Source organism: Narcine bancroftii, chromosome 3 (assembly GCF_036971445.1).
Source record: "Narcine bancroftii isolate sNarBan1 chromosome 3, sNarBan1.hap1, whole genome shotgun sequence".
NCBI classification, from domain to species: domain Eukaryota; kingdom Metazoa; phylum Chordata; class Chondrichthyes; order Torpediniformes; family Narcinidae; genus Narcine; species Narcine bancroftii.
The window spans coordinates 93,437,290-93,462,233 of NC_091471.1; the positions used below are offsets into that span (position 1 = coordinate 93,437,290).

The 24,944-nt window shown below is 40.7% G+C and overlaps 1 protein-coding gene across 3 annotated transcripts in view; it reads left to right on the top strand.

The window, feature by feature from the left end:
• Positions 1-24,405, top strand: part of mtus1b (microtubule associated tumor suppressor 1b) — a 212,087-nt gene extending 187,682 nt beyond the window's left edge. For all 3 annotated transcript variants that reach the window (XM_069924546.1, XM_069924545.1, XM_069924547.1), the window contains 6 exons: positions 4,263-4,368; positions 4,505-4,578; positions 10,867-10,959; positions 16,849-16,968; positions 17,889-17,986; positions 21,563-24,405. In XM_069924546.1, the coding sequence (XP_069780647.1) occupies positions 4,263-4,368; positions 4,505-4,578; positions 10,867-10,959; positions 16,849-16,968; positions 17,889-17,986; positions 21,563-21,779 (708 nt within the window). In that variant the 3' untranslated portion in view covers positions 21,780-24,405. The remainder of the gene's footprint in view (positions 1-4,262; positions 4,369-4,504; positions 4,579-10,866; positions 10,960-16,848; positions 16,969-17,888; positions 17,987-21,562) is intronic.
• Positions 24,406-24,944: the final 539 nt, after the last annotated feature.

Below are 24,944 nucleotides of genomic sequence, written 5' to 3' on the forward strand. Positions count from 1 at the left end.
GAGAAATTGGAGCAGATAAAATAGGTTAAATACCCAGCTGCAAGTTAGAAAAACACCACCTTGTCTGCTGTAACAGCAAGGATCTCCCAGAGGCCAGATACTTAAATTGCACATCTGACTGCCACACTGATATGTCTGTCTGTGGACTTGTGTACTGCCAAGGTTGAGGCCACACATAAATTGGAGGAACAACTGCTTATATTCTGTTTTGGTGGTCTCCAATCACTAGGCATCAATTTTGATCTCCGATTTCTGACATTCCCTGCCTCAGTCTTTTTTTTCTTTGTGCATCTTATGCCTCTGACTCTTTTCCTTCACTTTCTCCTGCCTTTAACTCACATTTTTCTTCCTCCAACTCCCCACCCCCTCCCTTTTTTCAGGGCATCTTTCCCAGCATTCTGTTCCCTATTACCTCTTAGAATCTTTCTTTCTTCTCCAACCTGTGCTCCTACACCTCACCGCCCCCCCCAAACTTTCTAATTGAAGAGTTAGCCCGAATTTTTATTCCTGAAGTTGTCCAACCTGAAATGCCGTCTGCTGATTGCCTTCCATGGCTGCTGCATGACCTGCTGAGGTCCTCCAGCACTTTTGTATGTTTCACTTCTCCAGAACTTGCATTTAGTTTTTGGCATGCTTGAATCTCAACGCAATTGTTCCAGTCCATTACAGAGACTTGAATGAAAAGGCTAGGTTGATTAAATTAAATGTTTAAATGTTGATGTGCAGCACGGTAACAGGCCATTTTGGCCCATGAATCTGTGCTTCCCATTTTACACCCAATTAACCTACAATCCCCAGTCTGTTTCAAATGGTGGGAGGAAGCTGGAGCCACCAGGGAAAACCCATGCAGATGTGAGGAGAACCTACAAAGTCCTTACAGCATGGGATTCGAACCCTGGTCCTGATCGCTGGCACAGTAAAGGCGATGTGCTAACTGCTATGATGCATTTCCCTGAGTTACAATTGCTGGACATGAATTCCATCAACTATAGGAAATTGTCAGAAATTAAGCCAGAGACCCAGTCATTTTCATGAATGAGCTTCCATCCCATTCTGCTCAAATTAAGATATTTGTTTGCAGCTCCTTGGACAGTGAAGCAATCCTTTCCCAAATGCAACATTTCATACACAACTGGGAATGGATTAATCTGTGGTCAGTGATACTTGTTCAGCCAGGCAGTTGTATATACCTAATGAAAAACATTCCTGACACATGTTCCTCGTTTTTGCAAACGAATGATCAGAAGTTGAATGTGCTGTTGAGTGATGGCCTCCAGATAACCAAATCATTGCTACTCTTTGCACGACATGTTTTGTTTCTAAATTCGTTTGGTGTCTGATGTCACTTCTGTCGTGAGCTGCTGCTCTAAACTACTATAGTCCTTCTGGTCAAAGTACTCCCATTGAATAGTTGGGTTGAGAAATCCACGATTTGGGCCTAGTGACAATGAACAAGAGATAATAAACTTCTAGCTTGGGATTTTGTGTGATTTAGAGGGGAACATGATAGTGATGTTCCAGAGCACTAGCAGCCATTGTCCTGCCATCAAGATTGTGTATTTGGGAGGCCTTCAGAGTTGCCTTGGCAAGTAAACATTGACATGGTGCCTGCAATCTATACTGAGCATCAGTCACAGAGGGCATAACTGGTTAGGTTAGTTAATGAAATGCTAATTAAATTGCCTTGTCCTGGATGATGTCAGCTACTTGTGTTAGTAATGCTCCATTCATCTAGGAAAGAGGGAAATATTCCAGAAAGCTCCAAGTTGTGCTTTGTACTTGTGGAAAGCCTCAGGATTGTGTTCTGCACTCATTGCATAATACCCGACCTCTGACCGTATGTAGCCACAATTCTTATGGCTGGTCTTGTTGAGTTTCTGCTCAGCAAAGCCACCGAATGTTATAAGAGGTGATGTTTATTCATCATCACGAATGTTAATTTCCTCATAAAAGTAAAGCTGCAGGATTTGCTATCAACAAGATGACTCCAACAATTCTGCTTCTTGATGGCACTTCTCAAATCCATGGGCTTGCTTACGTAGAGGGGAAAGGTCTGCTGGCCACAATTTGCATGTTCTCATCCAAACTACATACCATCTGGCCTGAAAATCTGCAATAGCTCAAGGAACTGAGTGAAGCAATCACCTGCAGATGGTGATTATAGTTAAAAAAAAAACACGAAACGCTGGAGGAACTTGAGTGGTCTTTTCAGCGTCCGTAGGAGAACAAAGATATGTTGCCGATGTTTCAGGCCTGAGCTCTTCAAGGAAAAATTGAAAAAGGCAGAAGCAGGAGTATCAGCAAGTGAGCGCCAACAAAGCATACTGGATTGCTTTGTTGAGCACCATGGCTCTGTCCACCGCAATAGCGTGGATCTCCCAATGGCCACCCATTTGAATTCTCCATCACGTTCCCTTGCCGACACGTCTGTACATGGCCTCGTGCACTGTCAGACTGAGATCAACCTTAAATTGGAGGAACAACACCTCATCTTTCAACTTGGCACCCTCCAACAGGGTGGCATTAATATCGACTTTTCTGGTTGTCGTGAACCCCCACATCGTCCTGTCCCTTCCCTGTCTCCTTTTGCACATATGTGATAAATTCTACCTCATCCCTTATCACATCCAATTAACATCTTTTGTTGGTTTGGATTCCTCCCCCTTGAATTCTGAAGCTTTTTGATACATCCTGCTTCCGTCTTTTCTGATTTTTTTTTTTCACCCTTGAAAAAAGGCTCAGGCCCAGAACATCAGCAATATAGCTTTATCTCCTATTGATGCTGAAAAGACCAGCTGAGTTCCTCCAGCATTTTGGTATTTTTACATAGCTCGAGGAGCTTACAGCCACATTGATGGTAAATGGAGATTGCTTTGCCAGTTAAGCAGTAAACCCCAGCCGCTGCAACCGTGTCTGCCTGTCCCGCATTGGACTTGTCAGCCCCAAACGAGCCTGCATCTGACGTGGACTTTTTACCCCCTCCATAAATCTTCGTCCGCGAAGCCAAGCCAAAGAAGAAACACAAGTATTGGAGAAACCCAGCAGGTTATGCAGCATCTGTGTGACCAACTGAGTTTTCTCCAGTTCTTTTGTGTATTGCATTCCTTTGACAGTGACGTTCAAAAGAGTTTCCTAAATATTGGAGCTAAGTTTTGCAAAGCTCTGTTATCCTTGTTATCATGTCATAGTTCCCCCCCGCATAAAAATAGAATTTTGGAAAATTTTACAAATTTTCTTTCTTTGTTCAGTAATTACATTACTATTCTTTCTTCTTTGGCTTGGCATCACGGACGAAGATTTATGGAGGGGTGTGTCCACGTCTGCTGCAAGCTCATTGGTGACTGACAAGTCCGATGCGGGACAGGCAGGCACGGTTGCAGCGGTTGCGAGGGAAAATTGGTTGGTTGGGGTTGGGTGTTGGGTTTTTCCTCCTTTGTCTTTTGTCAGTGAGGTGGGCTCTGCGATCTTCTTCAAAGGAGGTTGCTGCTCGCCAAACTGTGAGGCGCCAAGATGCACAATTGGAGGCGATATCAGCCCACTGGCGGTGGTCAATGTGGGAGGCATCAAGAGATTTCTTTAAGCAGTCCTTGTACCTCTTCTTTGGTGCACCTCTGTCTCGGTGGCCAGTGGAGAGCTTGCCTTAGAACACGATCTTGGGAAGGCGATGGTCCTCCATTCTGGAGACATGACCAACCCAGCGCAGTTGGGTCTTCAGTATGGATTCGATGCTTGCGGACTCTGCCAGCTCGAGTACTTCGATGTTGGTGATGAAGTCATTCCAATGAATGTTGAGGTTGGAGCGGAGACCGCGCTAATGGAAGCGTTCTAGGAGCCGTAGGTGATGCTGGGAGAGGACCCATGATTCGGAGCCGAACAGGAGTGTGGGTATGACAACGGCTCTGTACACGCTGATCTTTGTGTGTTTCTTCAGGTGGTTGTTTTTCCAGACTCTTTTGTGTAGTCTTCCAAAGGCGCTATTTGCCTTGGGGAGTCTGTTGTCTATCTCTTTGTCGATCCTTGCATCAGATGAAATGGTGCAGCCGAGGTAGGTAAACTGGTTGACCGTTTTGAGTTCAGTGTGCCCAATGGAGATATGGGGGGACTGGTGGTCATGGTGGGGAGCTGGCTGATGGAGGACCTCAGTTTTCTTCAGGCTGACTTCCAGGCCAAACGTTATCTTTAGTTGTATCACATTTGGGAACATCTTAAAGCTATGGAAAGAGTTTCTGTATCAACGACCACTAATCCATGTCCTCCTTCAGGTTGAAACCTTAACCTCCAAGAATGAAGCCCATAAACTAGAACTTGTTGCAACCCATGCAAAGAACCTGGAGTCCCTTGAGAGAGACAATCAACAGTCTTTGGCAGGTAATCAGGGTTGAATGATATTTTATCAGTGGAATTTGCATTGTGAATGAAGCAATAATGGTTTATAAACAGCTGACAAATCCCAATGTTTGATGCAATGGTGTAACAGAAGGATTTATTTTATCATTCTTTGCAGAACTGACCAGATTACACGAGCTGAAACAGAAGGCACTGGAAGAAAGCTTTAAAGAGAGACAATTGCTCTTTGAGGTTGGTGCAATTGAGGCAACTAGGAAATACTTGGCAATTAAGTTCTACATTGGGTAGATCAGATATCTTGTGCAGTGCCAATGAATGATTGAACAGTTTTTTGGGGTAGTTCAGCGGTAACATCTTCCCTGGGAAATACTGTTCTGTAGAACTGAATGTCACAAACTTTCCATCACTGATGGAAAGTTTTGGTTTAATATATCTGAAGGATCCCTTCAATGTATTAAGTGTACAGCTGTCACATGAAATCAAAGCTAGATTGAGGCAAATCAGAAAATGTATCAAAATTATCTTTGAGTTAGCAGAAACACTGCAGTCCAGCTAATAAATTTCGAATTAAGGTGAACATGAAGCTTTTCGTCTAATCAAGCTACATTGAATGCAGTGGTATATCTAGGTAAAGTGGCGCCCAAGGGCTGCCACTGACATCAGCGCCCTCGTTTTAAAAATGTACACTAAAAAACCAATCATGCAGCTGCTGCCCAACATAGTTTCCAATTTAAGTGGTCCTCACCACCCACACACAGGTTGCAGATACAGGTTGCGAGACGCCAATCTGTCTTTACCCTTTCCCTCCTCCTGATCACAGGGAGCCTACATTCAGGCAATGGAAGTCTGTCAGAAGTTTGTTTGGGGAGCAAGACAAGGGGCAGGAGGCTGTCCTTCACAACCACACTACCCCAATGTCCTTCACAACCACACTCCCACCCCTGTACATTTTGAAGGGTGGGAGGCAAGGTTGAGAATGTAGAAATTCTTTCCAGACAGTGATGGATCCAAAGTGGGATCTCTGATAATGTAATAGTGTTGCGCTCACTATGTACCCAAATCATGTTGACCTTTTGTTCAGTGTTTCATTATCTTGTAAATCTGGTGACCCAACATTTCAGGTATTAACAAAAAGCTCAACCTGCTAGACCATGTGAAATTAAATGCAAAAAAAATCTAATTTGTGTTACTGAACCCATAGTGTCATTGGAAGCTATTGCATTCATATTGTAAGACAACTTGCAGCTCCAAATGGATTGCCCTACATTGTAAATGCACTTATTCCACTCAATCAATTTAGCGATGTCCAATAAGTACTACCATACTGTATCAATGTCATCTGAAGAACAGTTGAAGGTATGAGGAAGTAGAATGGCACAAGATTTAGACTCTTGATTTTTTTTTTAATGCATTCAGATAGCTCCATTCATGGTCTTCCCAGCAGGGCCTGCAACAGTTGCTTTTTGAAATGTTTATAATTGCTTATACTATTAAATACACCAGATATGTTTCTGTATTGTTTTCTTGTTCTTGTGTCTTCGAACCATAAAACATTGCAGCACAGAAACAGGCCACTTTGGCCCTTCCAGTCTGTGCCAAGCTATTTTTCAGCCTTGTCCCACTGACCTGCACTCAGTCCATAGCCCTCCACACCTCTCCCATCCATGTACCTGTCCAAATTCTTCAATGATAAAATTGAGCCTGAATTCACCACTTCAGCTGGCAGCTCACTCCACGCTCCTACCACTCTGAGAAGTTCCCCCTAAACTTTGAATTAAGGTGAACATGAAGCTTCCCCTTTCACTCTTGACCTGTCTTCTGATTTGCATCTCACCTACCCTCAGTTGAAGTCTACAGACATTTACTTTCTCTCTCCATAATTTTAAATAGCTCTATCAAATCTCCCCTCATACTTCTATACTGCAGGGAATAAAATCCTAACTGTTTAACCTTTCCCTAGAACTCAGTTCCTGAAGTCAGACGGCATCCCAGTAAATCTTCTCTGCACTCTTTCTATCTTGTTCATTATCTTTCCTGTAGTTAGGTTTCAAAAACTGCACACAATGCTCCAAATTTGATTTCACCAATGTCTTATACAACTTTACTATAACATCCCAACACCTATATTCAGTATTTTGATTTATGATGGGATGATGCCAAAATCTCTTTACAACCCTATCTACCTGTGATGCCACTTTCAGGGAATTATGTGTTCCAAGATCCCTCTGTACTACCATACTCCTCATTGCCCTACCATGTACCATGCATTTCATTTTTTGGTTTGTCAATCCAAAGTGCAACGCTTGTCTGCATCAAATTCCATCTGCCATTTTTCAGCTCATTTTTCTAGCTGATCCCGATCAAAGCTCTGCAAGCTTGATCATTGAAACAGATGACAAACAACATGGTCCCAGCACCAATCCATGAGACACACCACTCGTCACAGGCTTCCAATCTGAGAATCAATCATCCACCACCACTCTCTGGCTTCTCCCATCCAGCCAATATCAAATCAAGTTTACTACCTCACCGAGTATCTGGACCTTCCTGACTAACCTTCCATGTGGAACTTACTAAAGTCTGTGGTTGACAATATCCGCAGCCTTTCAATCATCAACTTTTCTGATAATCACTGTTCCCTCTAAGCTACACACATTTTGCAACCAGCCCACAAAAGAAATTAATGTGCACACAAAAGGTCAGTCACTTTAAAATATAGTAATTAATAGTTCAAAGTATAGAATAAAATATTAACTAAATATGTAACTTCATAGAATTCAATCATACTTGTATAATATTAAAACACACCAATTCAGTTTTATTCGCCATGAGATGTGCTGTGCCAAAATTATCTTGAAACAATTTCATGTTTACATTTGCACAAGCATTCAGTGCGCACATACTTTTGTCATAGGAAAAAAAAATACATAAAAGATTTTTGTACACACTGCTAAATATTAGAGGGAACATTGTTGAAAAGCTCTAAGATTGGTTAAACCTGACCTACCACACATCCCTAATCCCTAATCAATCCCTGACTATCCAAATAATTATATATCCAATTTATTTTTTTGAAAAAACATCTTCCAATAATTTATCTACTATCGACATCAGGCTCACTGAACTATAACTTCCAGGGTTACTTTTGGCGGAATCGGACATTTTGGGGTCCGCAGTTTGGTGCTGAATATTTTGGAACTTGCTTGTTTTACTTGCTTCCCTCAATTCTGTGCCAGTTTCCAGAATGAATACTGATGCAAAACACCCATTCAAGATCTCCCCCCATCTCTTTTGGCTTCATGCAAAAGACCACTCTGATTTTCATAGGGACCAATTTTGTCCCTTATCCTTTTGCTCTTAATATACTGTGGAAACCCTTATGATTTTCTTTCACATTGTCAGCCAAAGCAACCTCATGCCTTTTAGCCTTCCTGATTTATTCCTTGAGGTTTTCTTGAATTTTTTTTATACTCCTCAAGTACTTCATTTGCTCCATTGCCTATACCTGCTATACACCTCTCTTCTACTGAACTAGAACTCTAATATCTCTTGAAAACTAAGGTTCCCTATACCTGTTAACTTTGCCGTTAATGCTGACATGAGCATACAAACTCTGTGCTATCAAAATTTAACCTTTAAATGTCTTCCACTGGTCTCACACATCCTTGCCCAAAAGTAACTTATCCCAATCCATGCATTCTAGATCATTTCTCATTTCCTCAAAATTGGCCTTTCTCCAACTTAGAATCTTAGCCCAAGGACCAGCCCTGTTCTCCTCCAGAATTAACTTGAAGCTAATGACATTATGAACACTAGACCCTAATAGGAGACCCAATATAGCACTCTCTCTCATTGGTACCTCAAGATATTGATTTGGAAAATTTTCCTGAACTCATTTGACAAATTCCAATATATCCAACCCTTTTGTATTATGGAAGTCCCAGTCAATATGGGGAAAGTTAAAATCTCCCACTATTGCAGTCTTGTGTTTCCTGCAGCTGTCTGCTATTTCTACAGATTTGCTCCTCCAATTCTTGTTAACTATTGGGCAGTCTATAATAAAACCCCATGCGTGTGGTCATACCTTTCCAATTCCCCAGTTTCAATAGACGAACGCCCTGGTCTGTCGTGCTTGAGCTCAGCCGAACCACTCCTCCCCATTCCCTTCTTTCTCCCCCTTCCTCCCCCCCCCCATTTTATTGCATCTGAATAACACAAGCCCAGTCCTGCCCCTCCTGCAACAAAGTTTCACATTGATTTAATTCTATATGCCAATCCGCACTCTAATTTCATCTGCCTTTTCTACTGTACTCCTTGTGTTGAAATGGATGCAGCTGAGAATGTATCCACCATGTACAAACCGTTAACATGCAATTTTCATAAAATCTTTTGCCTTCTCCACTCTATCTGCTTTGGCACTCTGGTTCCCATCCCCTTGCAAATCCACTCCAAACCTCCCACCCCCACCCCAGAGCAGCACAAGTAAACCTTCCGCAAGGATATTAGTCCTCAATTCAGATGCAAACTGCCCCGTTGGAACAGGTTTCACCTTCACTGCAAGAGAGCCAAATAATCTGGAATCCTGAAGACCTTCCACCTACACCATGTGTTGAGCTGTATTATTCTCCTATTTCTAACCTCACTAGTATGTGGCATGGGTAGCAATCCTGAAATCATAACCCTGAAGGTCCTGTTCTTCAACCTGGCACCTAACTCCTTGAACTCTGCTTGAAGGACCTCCTCATTCTTTCGACTCGCATCATTGGTCCCTACACTGACCAGGATGTCTGACCGCTCACCTTGCCTCCTGTAAATGCCGCAAACTCGATTTGAGATATCTCAGATCCTGGCACCAGGGAGGCAACATACCATTCGGGATTCTTGATCCCTTCCACAGAACCTCTTATCTCTGCCCCCTAACTATGGAATCCCTTATCACCACTGCTTATTTCTTCTCCGAGACTCTGTGCCAGAGACCTGATTGCCATGGCTTGTCCTTGAAAGGTCATCCCCCCCCCCCCCCCAACAGTGTCCAAAATGATATTGAGGGGAACAAACACAAGGGTGCCCTGCCTGTTCCATTTCCCTCTCCAGACTGTCATCCCTCTACTCTCCTCATGCCTCATTGGTGTGATAGCGTCTCTGTAACTCCTGCCTATCACCCCCTTGTTGTTCGGGTTCATATGGGTCCCACAGACCCTTTGGGTATGTGCAAGTACAAAGCACACATTTATTTCAGGGATGGAATTGAGACAACAGGGTCGATATGTCAAGCAAACTTCTGCACATACACAATCTTCTTTCTTTGGCTTGGCTTCGCGGACGAAGATTTATGGAGGGGTATGTCCACGTCTGCTGCAGGCTCGTTGGTGACTGACAAGTCCAATGCGGGACAGGCAGGCACGGTTGCAGCGGTTGCAAGGGAAAATTGGTTGGTTGGGGTTGGGTGTTGGGTTTTTCCTCCTTTGTCTTTTGTTAGTGAGGTGGGCTCTGCGGTCTTCTTCAAAGGAGGTTGCTACCCGCCGAACTGTTAGGCGCCAAGATGCATGATTAGTGGCGATATCAGCCCACTGGGGGTGGTCAATGTGGCAGGAACACAACACACAGTGGGTAAATATACACTTTTGGATGACGAGGGGAAACCGACAGAAACTGGGGAAATTACAAGAGCATACACATTCCACAATCAGATCAAGGTGATGTTACATGCCCCCACACCTTAACCAGTACAGACACGGCTCTGCTACCTAGCCTCAAGACTCACCCCAACCCAGTACAGAAGGTGATACTTGCATGCCACAAGGAGTCCAAAGAGGCAGAACAAAGGGGCACATGGTCCTTTATAGTTCTGGGGCAAAGCTGGGGGGCAATCGTAAGGGTCAATGTGGTTGCTGTGGCCAATAACTCGAAGCCAAGTGCAGGGCCTCAGCAGGGGTAAACTAAGGTGATTCACCAGGGCCAATTGGGTGAAGGTCAGGGCTGAGTCTCGGCGAGCTGCCTTGACCGCAGCACCTGGTGATTTAGGTGGGTCAATTGCAAGGGTCAGCTTGATGGCTTGGGGTGAGTCTTTGACTTGGATTGGCAGGTTGTGTGTCCTCCGAACAGGGGCGCAGCAGCGCCACTCGGTGGTGGACGCTGCCTCTCCATTATACCCCCTCTTCCTCCCAAATGATCTGGTTTCGTCCAAATCCAGCTTCAAATTCTTAACTTCTGACTACCCAATCTCTCAATGAAAAATGCTTTCTTATTTTTGCTCTTTTCAATTTCATTTTGAAACCTATTTCATGAAGGATTTGTCAAAAAATTATCAATATCCCAGCTGTGTTGAAGGTTTTGACTGATTTCCTGTATTAAACAAATGCATTTATGTGGTATTTTGCAAGTTGTTTTTTTCCACTTGGCTTGTAATTTCCAAAATTGCAAACATGCCACAAAGTTTGTTCTTGAAAATGCTGATTGCAATGATGTCCCTAAACTGTATTTGTTATGAATTTGTGTCTAAATGGAATCTAATTTTAGGAACAAATTGCCAAACTGAATGAAGAAAATGATTGTTTGAAAGAAGATATTAAAATACAAGAAATTGCAAAAGCACAAATGCAGAAAGATCAAGTAAGTACAGCATTATGAAACCATACTTTATAGTCAAAGCTAGGCATGCTCTTACTAATTAAGTGCTAATATAATTGGCTTCAAATTTTGCATTGACACCTTTGAGGTCTTTTGTACTTCAGCTCACATTCAGGTTTAAAGCATTTTGAGTAAATACACAAAGATGGAGAAACTCAGCAGGTCAAGCAGTGTCCTTTAAATAGCAATGGTAAAAATACATAACTGATGTTTCTAGCTTGAGCCCTTCATCAAAGCATTTTGAGGTTGTTCATGAGGTTAATGGCAAAAGCACGTTATCTCATGGAGCTGCTGTTACTAAAAGAAATGTTTATAAAAGCTGCTCCTCACAAATGAAACATGACCATACTATGGAGCAGCCATTCTCAACGGGGGCCATATGAACCCCCTGGGAACCACAGCACATTTAAGGGGGCCACAGACTGAGTTTTTTTTTAAATGTAGCCAGTAGGAGATAAGTATTGAAGAAACCAAATAAACTTGACTACTTCACAGGGAAGGGAGCCCATAAACTTTGAGCAGAGTCCTCAGGGGGGCCATAGCAAAAATATGGTTGACAATGGCTGCTGTAGATCAGGTACATTCCCCCACCCCCAACCCCCATAAACACATTTTGAGTTTCAATATCTGCTTATTCCATCATATTTGCAAAACTACTCTTGGCTTTGAAATATCCATTTATCATATTCCTAATTGATATGCTTAAATGTTTGAACTACAGTTAATTATACCAAAGGATAAAGGTGAATGATAAGAGGTAAATCTGTGTTAACAATTTTAAAGATTGTAGAGTAATACAGCTGATGGAACTGTTGCTTCATCGCTCCAAAAACTAGGGTTTTGGTTTGACCATTTACTCTACAACTGTGGGTCTCTCCTGGGTTCCCTGTTTCTTCTCAAATGCTTTGGTAATTTAATGGCCACATACAAATTGCCTCGAAGTTTACAAATGAATGGTCGGTTCTGGGAAGAGGTGTGGATTTGAGATGAAGAGAATTAGTGTAAATGGGTGTGCGATGGACAGTTCAGATTTTGGTGTCTGAATTCTATGCTGTATATCTGATTCTGGGCAATGAATATTAGCCCACTTAGAATTATTTTTAATTTCCCAGAGGACCAGTTTTGACATTTTGCAAAATTCAGGCCTCTGGTTATCAGTGTTTGAAAGGTACTTGATATCATTTAGGAAGCTATTTTTGCAAGCAGTAAGTAATTTTAGGTTCAAAGTAACTTTCAAACTTGTTACTGCTGTTCAGAAGCCATTGTTGCACAGTGTAAAACTAATGCAGGTAATCATGATTTTAAATTAGTACGTTATTTTGTACATAAATACAAAGCATATAATCTGAACAACTACAGTGAAAAGGTTGCATTATTGGGTTGCATTATCTGAGTTCTAAAGTTCATTTCCCATCGATGTAGTTTGAGAATCTAATTCTTTGAGGTGAAGTTTTTGTTGACAGATATCATTGAAACTAACTGCAACAATGTTTCAAAATCGTTCCATTTAACATTACAGCATAGAAATGCAGGCCATTCAACCCTTCTGGTCTCTGCCAACCAATAAAACTAGCTAGTCCCACTGACCTGTTCTCATTCCATATTCCTCCAGACCCCTCCCTTCTATATATTTATCCAACATGATTTTAAAACTCGTGTCTGTATCTGCATTCACCACATCAAATGGCAGCTCATTCCACATTCCTACTACTCTGAGTGAAAAGCTTTTTCCTAATGTTCCGCTTGTACCACTCCCCTTTCATCCTAAAGCTATTACCTCACGTATTTATCTCCCCCAAATCAAAGTGGAAACATCCTACTCACATCTACTCTGTCTATACCCCTCATAATCTTAATCCTCGATCAAGTCTTCCCTCATTCTTCTTCGTTCTAAGGAATATAGTCCTAACCTGATTAATCTTTCCTGGTAACTCAACTCCTGAAGACCCGGCAACATCTTAGTAAATTTTCTCTGCATTCTTTCAATCTTATTTATATCTTTCTTGCTGCTGCACGACCAGAACTGCACACAATATTCTAAGTGTAGTCTCACCAATGATCTGAATAACTTCAACATAATGTTCCAACTTCTATACTCAATTCTTTGATTTAAAAAGGCAAAAATGCCAAATGCTTTCTTTACAACCCTGTCCACATGATGCCACCTTCAGGGAACAATGTATATGTATTCCCAGATCTCTTTGCTCCTCCACACTCCTCAGTGACCGACCGTTTGCTGTGTACATCCTACCCTGATTTGCTCTTCCAAAGTGCAACACCTCACATTTGTCTGCATTAAATTCCATCAGCCATTTACTGGCCCAACTTCCTAGCTAGTCCAAATCCCTCTGCAAGCTTTGAAAATTTTGCTCACAATCCACAACGCCTCCTATCTTTGTGCCATCAGCAAACTCTGATCCATTTCACCGATTATCATCTAGGTCATTTATATAGATAACAAACAATAATGGTCCCAATACAGATTCCTGAGGCACACCACTTAACCATATAACCACTTACAGCACATAACAGGCCAGTTCGGCTCTACTAGTCCATGCCGTAACAAATCCCCACCCTCCTAGTCCCACTGACCAGCACCCGGTCCATACCCCTCCAGTCCTCTCCAATCCATGTAACTATCCAGTCTTTCCTTAAATGTAACCAATGATCCCGCTTCGACCACGTCTGTCGGAAGCTCATTCCACATCCCTACCACCCTTTGCATAAAGAAATTTCCCCTCATGTTCCCTTTATAATTTTCCCCCTTCAATCTTAAACCATGCCTCTAGTTTGAATCTCTCCCACTCTTAATTGAAAAAGCCTATCCATGTTTACTCTGTCTGTCCCTTTTAAAATCTTAAACTCCTCTATCAAGTCCCCTCTCAATCTTCTACGCTCCAGAGAAAAAAAGCCCCAGTCTGCACAACCTTTCCCTGTAACTCAAACCTTGAAATCCTGTCAACATTCTTGTGAACCTTCTCTGCACTCTCTCTATTTTGTTTATATCTTTCCTATAATTTGGTGATCAAAACTGTACATAGTACTCCAAATTTGGCCTCACCAATTCCTTGTACAATTTCATCATAACCTCCCTACTCTTGAATTCAATACTCCGATTTATGAAGGCCAACATTCCAAATGCCTTCTTCACCACACCATCTACCTGATTATCAGCCTTGAGGGTACTATTTATCACAACTCCTAAATCCCTTTGTTGCTCTGCACATCTCAATAGCCTACCATTTAATGCATATGACCTATTTAGATTTGCCTTTCCAAAATGTAACACCTCACACTTATCTGTATTAAATTCCATCAGCCATTTCTCAGCCCACACCTCCAGCCTTCCTAAATCGCCTTTTAATCTACGGTAATCTTCCTCACTGTCCACAACACCACCAATCTTTGTATCATCCGCAAACTTGCTTATCCAATTCTCCACCCCTGACACAGACCTCCAGTCTGAGAAGCAACCATCCACCACCACTCTGTTTTCTTCCACCAAGCCAATTTCAAGTCCAGTTTGCAACCTCACTATGTATACCTAATGTTCTAACCTTCTGAACCAACTTCTCATGTGGAACCTTGAAGCATAATCAAAGGAAAACTGATTAGGAGGATAGACTTAAAATCTTGGTTGAAGGTTTTACGAATGCTTTTGGAAGTGACTGGATTAATATTGAGTTAAACAGGAAAGTCTGCAGGCGCTGAGGTTATTGACCAATTCACAAAAGTGTGAGGGAAACTCAGCAGGTCGCATAGCATTAACAGGAAGGATAACCAATGTTTCAGGCCTGAGCCTTTTGTCAAGTTATGTCTATAGGAAGTAAAAGGTAACTAATCTTTCAGGCCTGAGCCCTTCAAGGTTGGCTGATACCTTTTCAAAGGGCTCAGGCCTAAATTGTTGGTTACCATTACTGTTGATGCTGTGTGACCTGCAAAGTTTCTCCAGCATACCTGTGTATTTGTTGAATATTACACCATGTTTGTATTGTACTAGTCAGTGGGATAAAGGAAATGGGAGTAGAAATCCAAAATTGAAGAAATGTTGAGTTTGTGTTGTCAAGGTTGCTGAGGTTCAATATCTGATCTCCAGTTACTTGTCTTTCTGCCACTAGAAAATTGCTCTTCTATTTGCTTTATCATTTTGAAATCTCCTTTCATGTGAAGGTGACAAATTCAATTTCCCCAAAATGTCTGGGGCTCTGGAGTGAAGGTACTTGAAGGTTTTGTAGAATCAGATTGGGTAATCCAGTGATCATAAGTTGTGGTAGATGAGGGTCAATGGGAAAGTTGGGTATGAAAAGCCATTGTTCAGTGGAGTGTTTGTAGTGGTAGATGCTGTTACCCAGAGAATGGGTCTTGGATAGATCAAATTGGGGTAGGCAAAAACTGGATTTCCAATTTAATCAACAAAGCTGTTGTTTGCACTAAACTGACCGAAAAGCCATATGGCAGAAATGCCAGTCAAAAAGTTGACTGATGAGGCAGTGAGATTAGGATTTCATGGTGATAAGATGTTGATCTGCTTGAGAAATTAGAACTTGAGGTTAAATTGCCCTCCGTTTGTGCAAGAGAAAAAAGAAGTGAGACTGAGCCAGTGTTCACAGCAGCATTAATCAGTTATGATAGGAACAGAAGTGGTGTTGCCCAAATTTGAATTTATTGGAGTCCAGAAGGGTGCTGTGTGCCCAGATGGAGCACAAGATAATGCTCCTCAAGCTTTGGGATTGTTGTAACTCTGCAGGGGCCACAGGCAGTGTGATGGAGAATTAGTGGCAGCCAACGGTACCCCTACAGAATGTATCCTGTTCCTGAATGGTGGGGAGAAGATTAAAAGGAAGAGTTGCATTCCTTCGATTTGCATGGGAAACTGCTGAGCCACAGGAGAGCAAGTCAGAGAATTGTGAAGGGGTAGCTTGCATATCACAAGTCTAGTGAAGAAGATGTGTGCCTCCTGTTAATCTCATTGAAGGTAGCAGAAACTGAAGTGCAATTTGTTAATGTGAAGACTGGTGGGATGGAAGGTGTGGAATACTGAACTCTGCTTTCACCATTTATCCTGGATCGAGAAAGAACAGTTGCAGGAAATGAATTCAGTCAACTATGGCGGTAGGGAAGCTGCAGTTCAGGAAGAAGGAAATCATCTGAGACCATCATGTGATCTGACCATCAATGGAGTAACTGGGACAGTGTCATTGTGCCCTTGGAGACAAGATGAGAGAGTGTGAGTGAGGCAAGAGTCCAGGCTTCCAATGAATGTTTGTCACCAGCCTGGAGATGGAGGCGGAGAGCCAGGATTGGGAAAATGGGAGACATAATGAAAGTGGAAACTAAGTGGAAATTGGTAGCAATAGTAGTGAAATGCTGTACCTACATCGTGGTTTTCTCCCATAACTCTCTCACTGATACAATGTTCCATGTTTTGCACAAAAATGTGTGTAGCTTGGGCCCCATGTTAATTCCCATTGCTACACCTTTGATATGGAGAAACAGTGGGGAAAAAGTTGATGCTAAGTATTTTCTAGCAGAAGGGAGTGGATTTGACCTCTTAAAAGAAGAAGCAGAGGGTCCCTGGTAGCAAAGGGATTGGATGTCCATAATAAAGAGGAGCTAAGTGGGCCATGAAAATAGAAACCTGAAATTTAAAAAAAAGTCATCAGAAGTATGGATTGGAGAGGGGTCAAACATATCTCTGCTGGGTTGCTATTTGGAACTGAATTTCTTCACTGCATTAAATGGACTTTGATTTGTATGTGTATTTTGGGCAAGATCTGTATCACAAGAATGTTGCAACCTGACTAATCTCAGACAATGTTGGCTCAAAATCAATGGAGTTGGAAATGAACTCATTTTTTTTTTAATTTCTAGAAAATTGATCCCCTGATTTTGTATTTGGAGCAAGAACTGGAAAGTCTGAAAGCAGTGCTCGAAATAAAAAATGAGAAAATACATGATCAAGAGAAGAAGTTGATGCAGATGGAAAAACAGGCAAGTCACTTCGCCACAAGAAACTAAAATCTGACATGAGGATTTTTTAGTAAATAAGATTTTCCCTTTGATGTCTTAGATTTTCTGTATACTTTTATTCATTGGATCTTATTTTCACATCTTTTACCTTTAGTTTTCCAAAAAATATTTTTTTTCTAACTGTTGATTGGTATCTCTACCAGCTAATTTTTTCCTCAGGGTATCATGACATATGTGCCTAAATGATTCAATTCTAGTTCCTAGTGAATCTACAATGCACTTAACAATGGTGTGTAGTGTTGATCACCACTTAATGTATTTAAACTGTGGGCCTCCAGGCCTTCTGAAATGGTGGTTTGGGCTGAGGAGTTCAAGTCTGAGGTGATTGGAATAAAGGCTCTTTGTGGTCTCTTGGAGGTTGTTAGGTCTGCTTTGTTCATGAATGAGTGAGACAAACACCAGGCTGAGTCGAAATCAGGGTTCTTTGTTCTTTATTACCGGATTGTAACACTTGCGACCAACCATGTTAGTCGGAGAATGCATTCTGCCGTTATCAGCAAAATGGTGATTTTTTATACCCTTGGATATGTGCTTAGAACATCATCATATCATTACTTGTCCAATGACTAAAACTGTTGCTATCCTTTCCCTGCTAGCTTCCTGCCTCTCAATCCATCAATGTCTCTCTTATCTTGTAAGTACAAGGATGCATTCACATCTTGTTACAGCCCTGTACATTCCCATCTCATGATGTTTTACCTAACAGGAGTACAAGGACACCTCCCCTTCTTGTTACAGCCCTGTACCGGGTAACTCCCTACACATTCCCATCTCATGATGTTTTACCTTACAAGGTCGGCATGAATAACTTGATGTAATCAGAGCAACTTGGGATGACTAACTCCAACCTGAACAATTTTCTTTTGTTTTTCAAAAAAAAGATGGAGAAACATATTGCACTGGATGAAAAGCTTAAAATTGTGCTTCAAGAAAATGAAGACTTAAAAGTTCGAATGGACAAACATATTGCAGTGTCCAGGTAAGTGATTTCAACTGTTTCAAAACATTTGCAATCATTAATGATTTTAGAACTCCAGTCACTGTAATGTGGAATTCCTATACATCTTCCTGGGATGTGGGTTGCAATGAAAGATGCCTCCAATATGAAAGAATAGAGAAAAAGAAAAAACTGCAGATGCTGGAATTGAGAACAGACAAATAGTTGCTGGAAGAACTCTGCAGGTTGCATATCATTTATGGAAAGCAATAAACAGTCAATGTTTCGGGCCTAGCCCCTCATCAGCGATGGTGGTGAAGTTTGAAACCATGGCAATGTGTTTGCTAGCCCACAGGTTTGCAAACAGACACAGTAGCTACTGTGAGCAAACACTAAATGCAAGACGGTCAATAAATTTGATTCATTGAAAAAGAACAATTCAAAATACTTTGGCCACGTGCAGATCCATGTGTGAAGTGTACAATGTTTATGAAAACAGTAATAGTTGATATTCTTCAGCAAAAGGGATTTTTTAAGTAAGTGTACACTTTTTTTGCCTTGTCTATTTTCAAAAAGGCCAGAAATCACAATGACAAATTTATTTTAAAATCTATCATTTACTACTTCTTGATCTTCAACAGAGTGACCCAAAACTTGAGCACTTAAATCTTCCCCCCCCCATCCTGAGGTGGGCACTGTCTTCAGTCTCACTCTGCAGCACAAAAAGCTGGTCTGATATGCAAATGCATACCGGCAGAAACAAAGAATTGCTGTAGGAGCTTGGGTCAGAAATCGTCAGTTAATATTTCTGGTCAAGACCCTTTGTCATGACTAGAGGAAATAATGTATAAAGGGGGAAAGAAGATGGAAGACAGGTGTGAGGGGTGAAGAGAGAGGGAAGATAAGCTAGAAGAAAGGTTAAATACAGGTACTCCCTGACTTGAGACCATAATTCGGTCCGAAAAATCAGTCGTATCGCGGATGAATGTCGGAATTGCGTTCATTTGTTTAAAAAAAAATAAAGATATAAAATTTGCGCAGTTTATGTTGTATTTGACAAACTATAACAGGAATACAGAGTATATAAGAGCCAAAATGCATGTACTTACCTTGTTAGTTGGCATCCCGAGGTCCGTAGGCTGGGTGTGGCCACCTTGATTCCTGTGTGCATGCACAGTTGGTTTGCGTCAGTTGGTGAATGCGAAAGAGTTAAGCGCCCTAACGATATTAAATTCACGCCCTTAACTCACACATGCACCAACCAAACTCCAATATGCGAATCATGCATACGCCATCCAAAGACTCGTGCATACACACAGGAATTAAGATAGCCACACCCAGCATACAGACCCCAGGGTACTGACTAACAAGATAAGTAGGCACATTTTGGTTCTTGCATGCCCTGTATTCCTGTTATAGTTTGTCAAATACAACATAAATCACATAATTTTTATATTTTTTCTTTATTTTTTCAACAAATTTTTGGTTGTATGTGCGGCTGGAGGTAAGTTGCATAGGTCGCAAATTGAGAAGTACCTATATAGGAATAGATAGAGATAGAAGCAGTGGTTTGGGGTGGGGGGGGGGGGGTGTGTGTCATCTAAAATTAGAAAAATCAATGTTCGTGTTAGGTTCATGTCTAAAAACACAAATGTTGTAGGAAGTCAGCATATCTCGCAGCAATCATAGAAGGCTGATGAGGATTGGAGTTTAAATGTTTGACTCTCAAAAGCTCAAATTTCGATGCACTGAGTGTAGGTGTTCGGTGAAGCTGTCTCCTGATCTACATTTGGTTTCACCTTGAGGCAGCGACATCAAGAATACTGAATGGAGTAGATTGGGTTGGATGATGTGCATGTAAAGTTCCTCACCCTGAAAGGTTTGTTTATGGCCATGGATGGAGGTGGGGATTAAGCCATATTTTGCACTTTCTGCTGTGGACCAGGCAGAATTTCTATTTATCAGTAGTCCATAAAAACTGTATTCAAGAAAGCAAAAGAGACAAATGTACATGAGAAGGAAGTGTAAACAAACTGAAATACAGAAAATAAATATTCAATAAGAATAACGTGCATAGTAAGAGTCCTTAAATGAGTCAGTTTGGTTTTTTTTAGGAATCTGATGGTGGAGGATAGTAACTGTTCCTGGACGTGATGATTTGAGTCTTGTGGCATCTATACCTCTTTTCTGATGGCAGCTGCGAAAACAGGTCCTGAATGATGTTGATCCCTTGCTGCTGCTCTCTGATGGCAACATGCCCTGTAGATGTGGAGAGTTTTGCCTGTCATGTACTGGGCTTTGTCCACTACCTTTTGCAGAGGTATTGGTGCCCCCATACCAGCCTGTGATACAGCTGGCAGCACGCTTTCCACTGCACTTCTGTAGATGTTTTCAATGTTGTACCAAACCTCCGCAAACTCCTCTATTTGCTTTCTTCACAATGACATTCGTGGGTTGGGTCCAGAAAAGTTCTCTAAAATAGTGACTCCCAGGAATTTAAATTTGCTCACCCTCTCCCCAATGATCACTGGATTATATCCCTCTGGTTTTTCCCCTCCTGAAGTCCACAATCAGCTCCTTGGCTTTGGAGGCATTGAGTGAGATGGTTATGTTTCTACACCATTCAGCCAAGTTTTCAATCTCCCTCCTGTATGCTGACTCATTGCCCTATTTTGTTATAAAGTCGATGGAAGTGTTGGAGGGTTATGTGGAATAGAAAGTTGAGATCGGAGGGATGGTCCTTGTTCTGCCTGAAGGAAGGTGGAGTAAGGGCAGAAGTATTAGAAACCAATATGGGTACAGGCTTTATCAGTGATAGTATGGAAAATCCACCTCTACTGAAGATAGAGGACATTCTGCCGCCAGCCACATCTCCCCTAAGTCTGAGACTTTTGAAACTGCTCTTCCCTTCCATTCATCTTTCCACGCCCTGAGGCACTTCCCACTGTAACTGCAGAAAGTACAAAATGTGTTCCAACATCTCCCTGCTCACCTCCATCCACAAATAGACCATCCAGGTGAGACAAAACATAATGTGCACACCGTCCAACCAATCTAATATATTTGATGTACTTGGTGCCCGGCATTTAACTGATTTTTCAATGTTTTGGTTCAATTTTGTTTTGTTTAATTTTAATTGTTTTTGCAAGTTGAGATATTCAATTCAAAGCATTGACGGTCTTTGGCAGCTCTCTCAGACTAGGAACATGGCTTTGTGACAGCCTTTCAGAGGATAAACCTGCTTGAGGGCTACAAAGCTTGTTGCTTTGTAAAAGCTGAGGGGAGCTGCTCCTGGTGACAGCAGGTTGCTTGAAGAGCTGAGCAGGTAATATTTAAGGGCATGTGCTGCATGCCCATTATGGATGAGGATTTTAGATCCAACATTGGGGTGCGGATGACAGTTTTAAATATAACACAAATGTGCAATACAAACTTGCATTAACTGAAAGATGTTCAGGACTTGATGTTCCAAGGTATTGCATACAGCAAATTGGTTTATTTGCATGTACAGTATGGAAGCTGGATGAAGTCAAATTTTACTTTTTTTAAACCAGTTCAGACAGGAAATTGTGGCTTTCTCTGACCAGTATGTTTATGAATGTACTATAATTCTTGCAGGCAACTATCGACTGAGCAAGTGGTTCTTCAAGAGTCATTACAGAAAGAATCAAAAGTCAATAAACGTTTATCTATGAAAAATGAAGAACTTTTATGGAAATTGCAAAATGGAGATGTTCTTGACCCTAAAAATTTATCAACAAGTTCTTCCTTCTCCTTTCAATCTTCCAGCAATTCAACATCCTCATTCTCCGGCCCTGCGCCTTCACCGAGGTGACACAGCCAAATTTTTACACCTTTGGTTATTGGACAAAAAAGCACTATTGGATTTGACCATGGGAAACAAAATACTGTTCTGTTCTATGATGCAAGAATATGGAAAACCTTGTGTTTAGTATCATTGTGTACGATCTGTATATAGAATATGTTGCACAGAGCACTTAATATAAACAGCAAGAATCTTGCTTTTGCCTTTTTGCCTATTAAAATAAAACTCAGGACGTAGATTATTTTTCATAAATCTGACTGTTCCTCATTTTTTTTGGGTAAGCAGATTGAAAATTAAGGAAAATTCCAGCAAAGAAATTTAAACGAATGTTGGAGGAATTGGGCAAAACTTGGTTGTAAAAATGTCAGGAAATTCTTTTGCAGTGCATAGTCCTTGATCTGTTTATAATTTTGCAGATATATGTACAAATTCAAATTCTTTTGGAAGCTAATGTCAGAAAATAACATCAAGTAAATGCAAAAAAGATGCTATCAATTTAACGAAGCACCTAATCAATATTAAAAGAACATTTGTTATTAGCCTTGCAATGCAACTAGAGCACTTAACTTCTGTTTCCACATTGCAATACCTGGCTGCATATTGCTTGCATCTATGAAGTTGCAATGAATTTAAGGATTTGGATCTGACTTTTCTGCTGAAGTATGCTACAGGGAAATAAATCATTCTACCTGGAGGACATTGAGCTGTCCTTAATGGTTTTAAACTTGTCTTCGCGTGTTTCATGAATGTTGGTTGTGAAGGAAGCTGTGGTTCTGAACAATCCAGAAAACAATTTGTTTTGTCACAATATTATAGTTTTATCAATTTAGTCATGAATAAATCTCTTGAAACAAGCTTAATCTGGAAGTAATGGCCTGTCAAGAGTGTTAATACTGAAATAAAAGTGAGAATCAAAAGCAGTAAAATAATTCAGAAGTTTGACTGTCACACCAAAAAGTGTACCATTCTCTTGAGGGAAGATTTGTAGCTTTATTGAAACTGATCTCCAATGAACACGTTGCTGGAAATATCTAGATGTTTTTTTTTTAATGGCTTGTGAATCTAGATCCATGTGTAGATTCCCAAGGACCAGACTTTCTGGTTTTGAAGATTTGTTTGAATTCTCTCGGCCTGGAAGTTGATATAGATGTTTACTATTATTCTGGTGGATTAAAACCAAATCAAAACTGTTACTTTTGGTGACCTCCAAATGGAAATAAATGGAACACTAGTTTTTAATGTATTATGTGGTCATGATGGTGCCATTATGAGCACGAGCTCAGCATTTTCAGAATCTCCGTGGTCAACGATTATAATCTTCCAATTCTAGTTGTATTATTGGTTATTTCTGTTGATCATTTTATTTGTAATTCTTGAAGACCCTTCCATGAGCTGGTGAATTCCAAAGAACTTCCGTTTAACCCATTAAAAAATGGTGGAAAATTGCTGATTAGCCCAGCAGAAATTTTAATATAATTGTTGAGTTCAATGTGAGTGGAGTCATTTTTACTTACATTGATTTGTTTATAGAAGCTGATAACGTGCAGTTTTTGAACTTCCCAATTGAAAAGCGGCGCTTGCCTTTATTGTTCTTTAATTTTGTCTTGCTGTATACTGATTTGTAATTTACTTTCCTCATTAGGGCCACTATAAATCATGATCAGTGCACTGAGTTTATGTTGCTGAGTATAAAATCCAAAAATTTCTCAGGCAAATCTTGGCAATTTTAGATTGAACATTTGTTACTGATCTTTGTTCACTGGATTAAGTAGAGGAGCATCAATCACTGTTATAAATTCCATTGTAAATTCAATCTGCAAATTGAAATGGGGAGAGTCAGATGACTGGATTTTTTGTGGTTGTCATTTCTATGCAATTTTATCTCTAATAATTGTTCGGATGTAGATCCGCAATACTAAAGATGCTAACTTTATAATCAAAACATTCCAATATCCATACAGGTTTTCAAGAAACTCACCTGATCCCTTTAATTTTTCCACACAGTGTTGGTACTAAAATAAATGATTTTTGAAAGGAAAGAAAACATGTCTAACTTCAATTTGAACTTTGAATAATGTTAACCCAACCAGTAAACTGACTGCGATTTCAAAGGTGTTTCTAGCATATGGTGTGCCAGTGGTTATTTCATTGTGCATTAGCATCCCTTCATTTCAGTTGCCCATTTTTGAAACGAGTGTTGGAGAGGCCTGAAGTTTCTTGTTGCAGAGACGCTAGTTATTAGATGATCGTTTCCAAGTGACTGAGCGATGTTAGTTAAGAGGTTTCCCTAATGGGTAATCCAATTTGAGATGTGTACTTCCTCAATGCTCATACTTGTTGGAACATTTTAGGTACTTGCAATATTTTAAATAGCATTTCCCAAGAAGTTTGCCATTTTGTTGCAGAAAATACAAATCTTCTAAGTATTTTTTGTAATTAATGCAACAATATCTAATATGAATTTAACCTTTCTGCAAACTTGAGGTCCAAGGGGAAAAGAACATTGGTTAGTTGAAAAACTTTGTAACAAAACTTGTAAACATGTTGATTTCATTTTACATGTACTTGTGCATTCTTCACTTTTTAATCTTTTGCTAAATGTACTTGCTTCCTTGTTCAATAAAGTCATTGCTGTTTTCACTAATCAAACTTTATTGCACTGATTTCCTATTGGTACTGGATATTATTGTCACATTATCCAGATGGAACTAATTGTGAAAATAAATTCAAAATAAAAAATATTGTAGGCATATTAATTATTTTAATTAATGGAAATTATCTTGGGGGTCAGCTACTTTTGTTTCAAAGCAGTGAGGCAAAAAGGACGAAGTTGTTCTTGGCTCGAGTCTATTGCTTTTCTGATTAACAAGGTCATAGATAAGAGACAGACAGGCTTTAATTGGAGCCGTAATCTTGCCCAAGGAATAAATGAGAGGAGTAAAACCTGTGATTGAAGTAAAAACACAAATTTGGTGTAACTCATCGGGTTAAACTACTTTAAATAGCAAAGATAAAGATACATAACTGATGTTTCGTGCTTGAGTCCTTCATCAAGGTATGAGTAAAATGTAGGCAGGAACCTGCCTACGTTTTGCTTATACCTTGAAGGGCTCAAGCCCAAAACGTTGGTTATCTTTATTTCTGCTACATAAAGTATACTATTTGACCTACTGT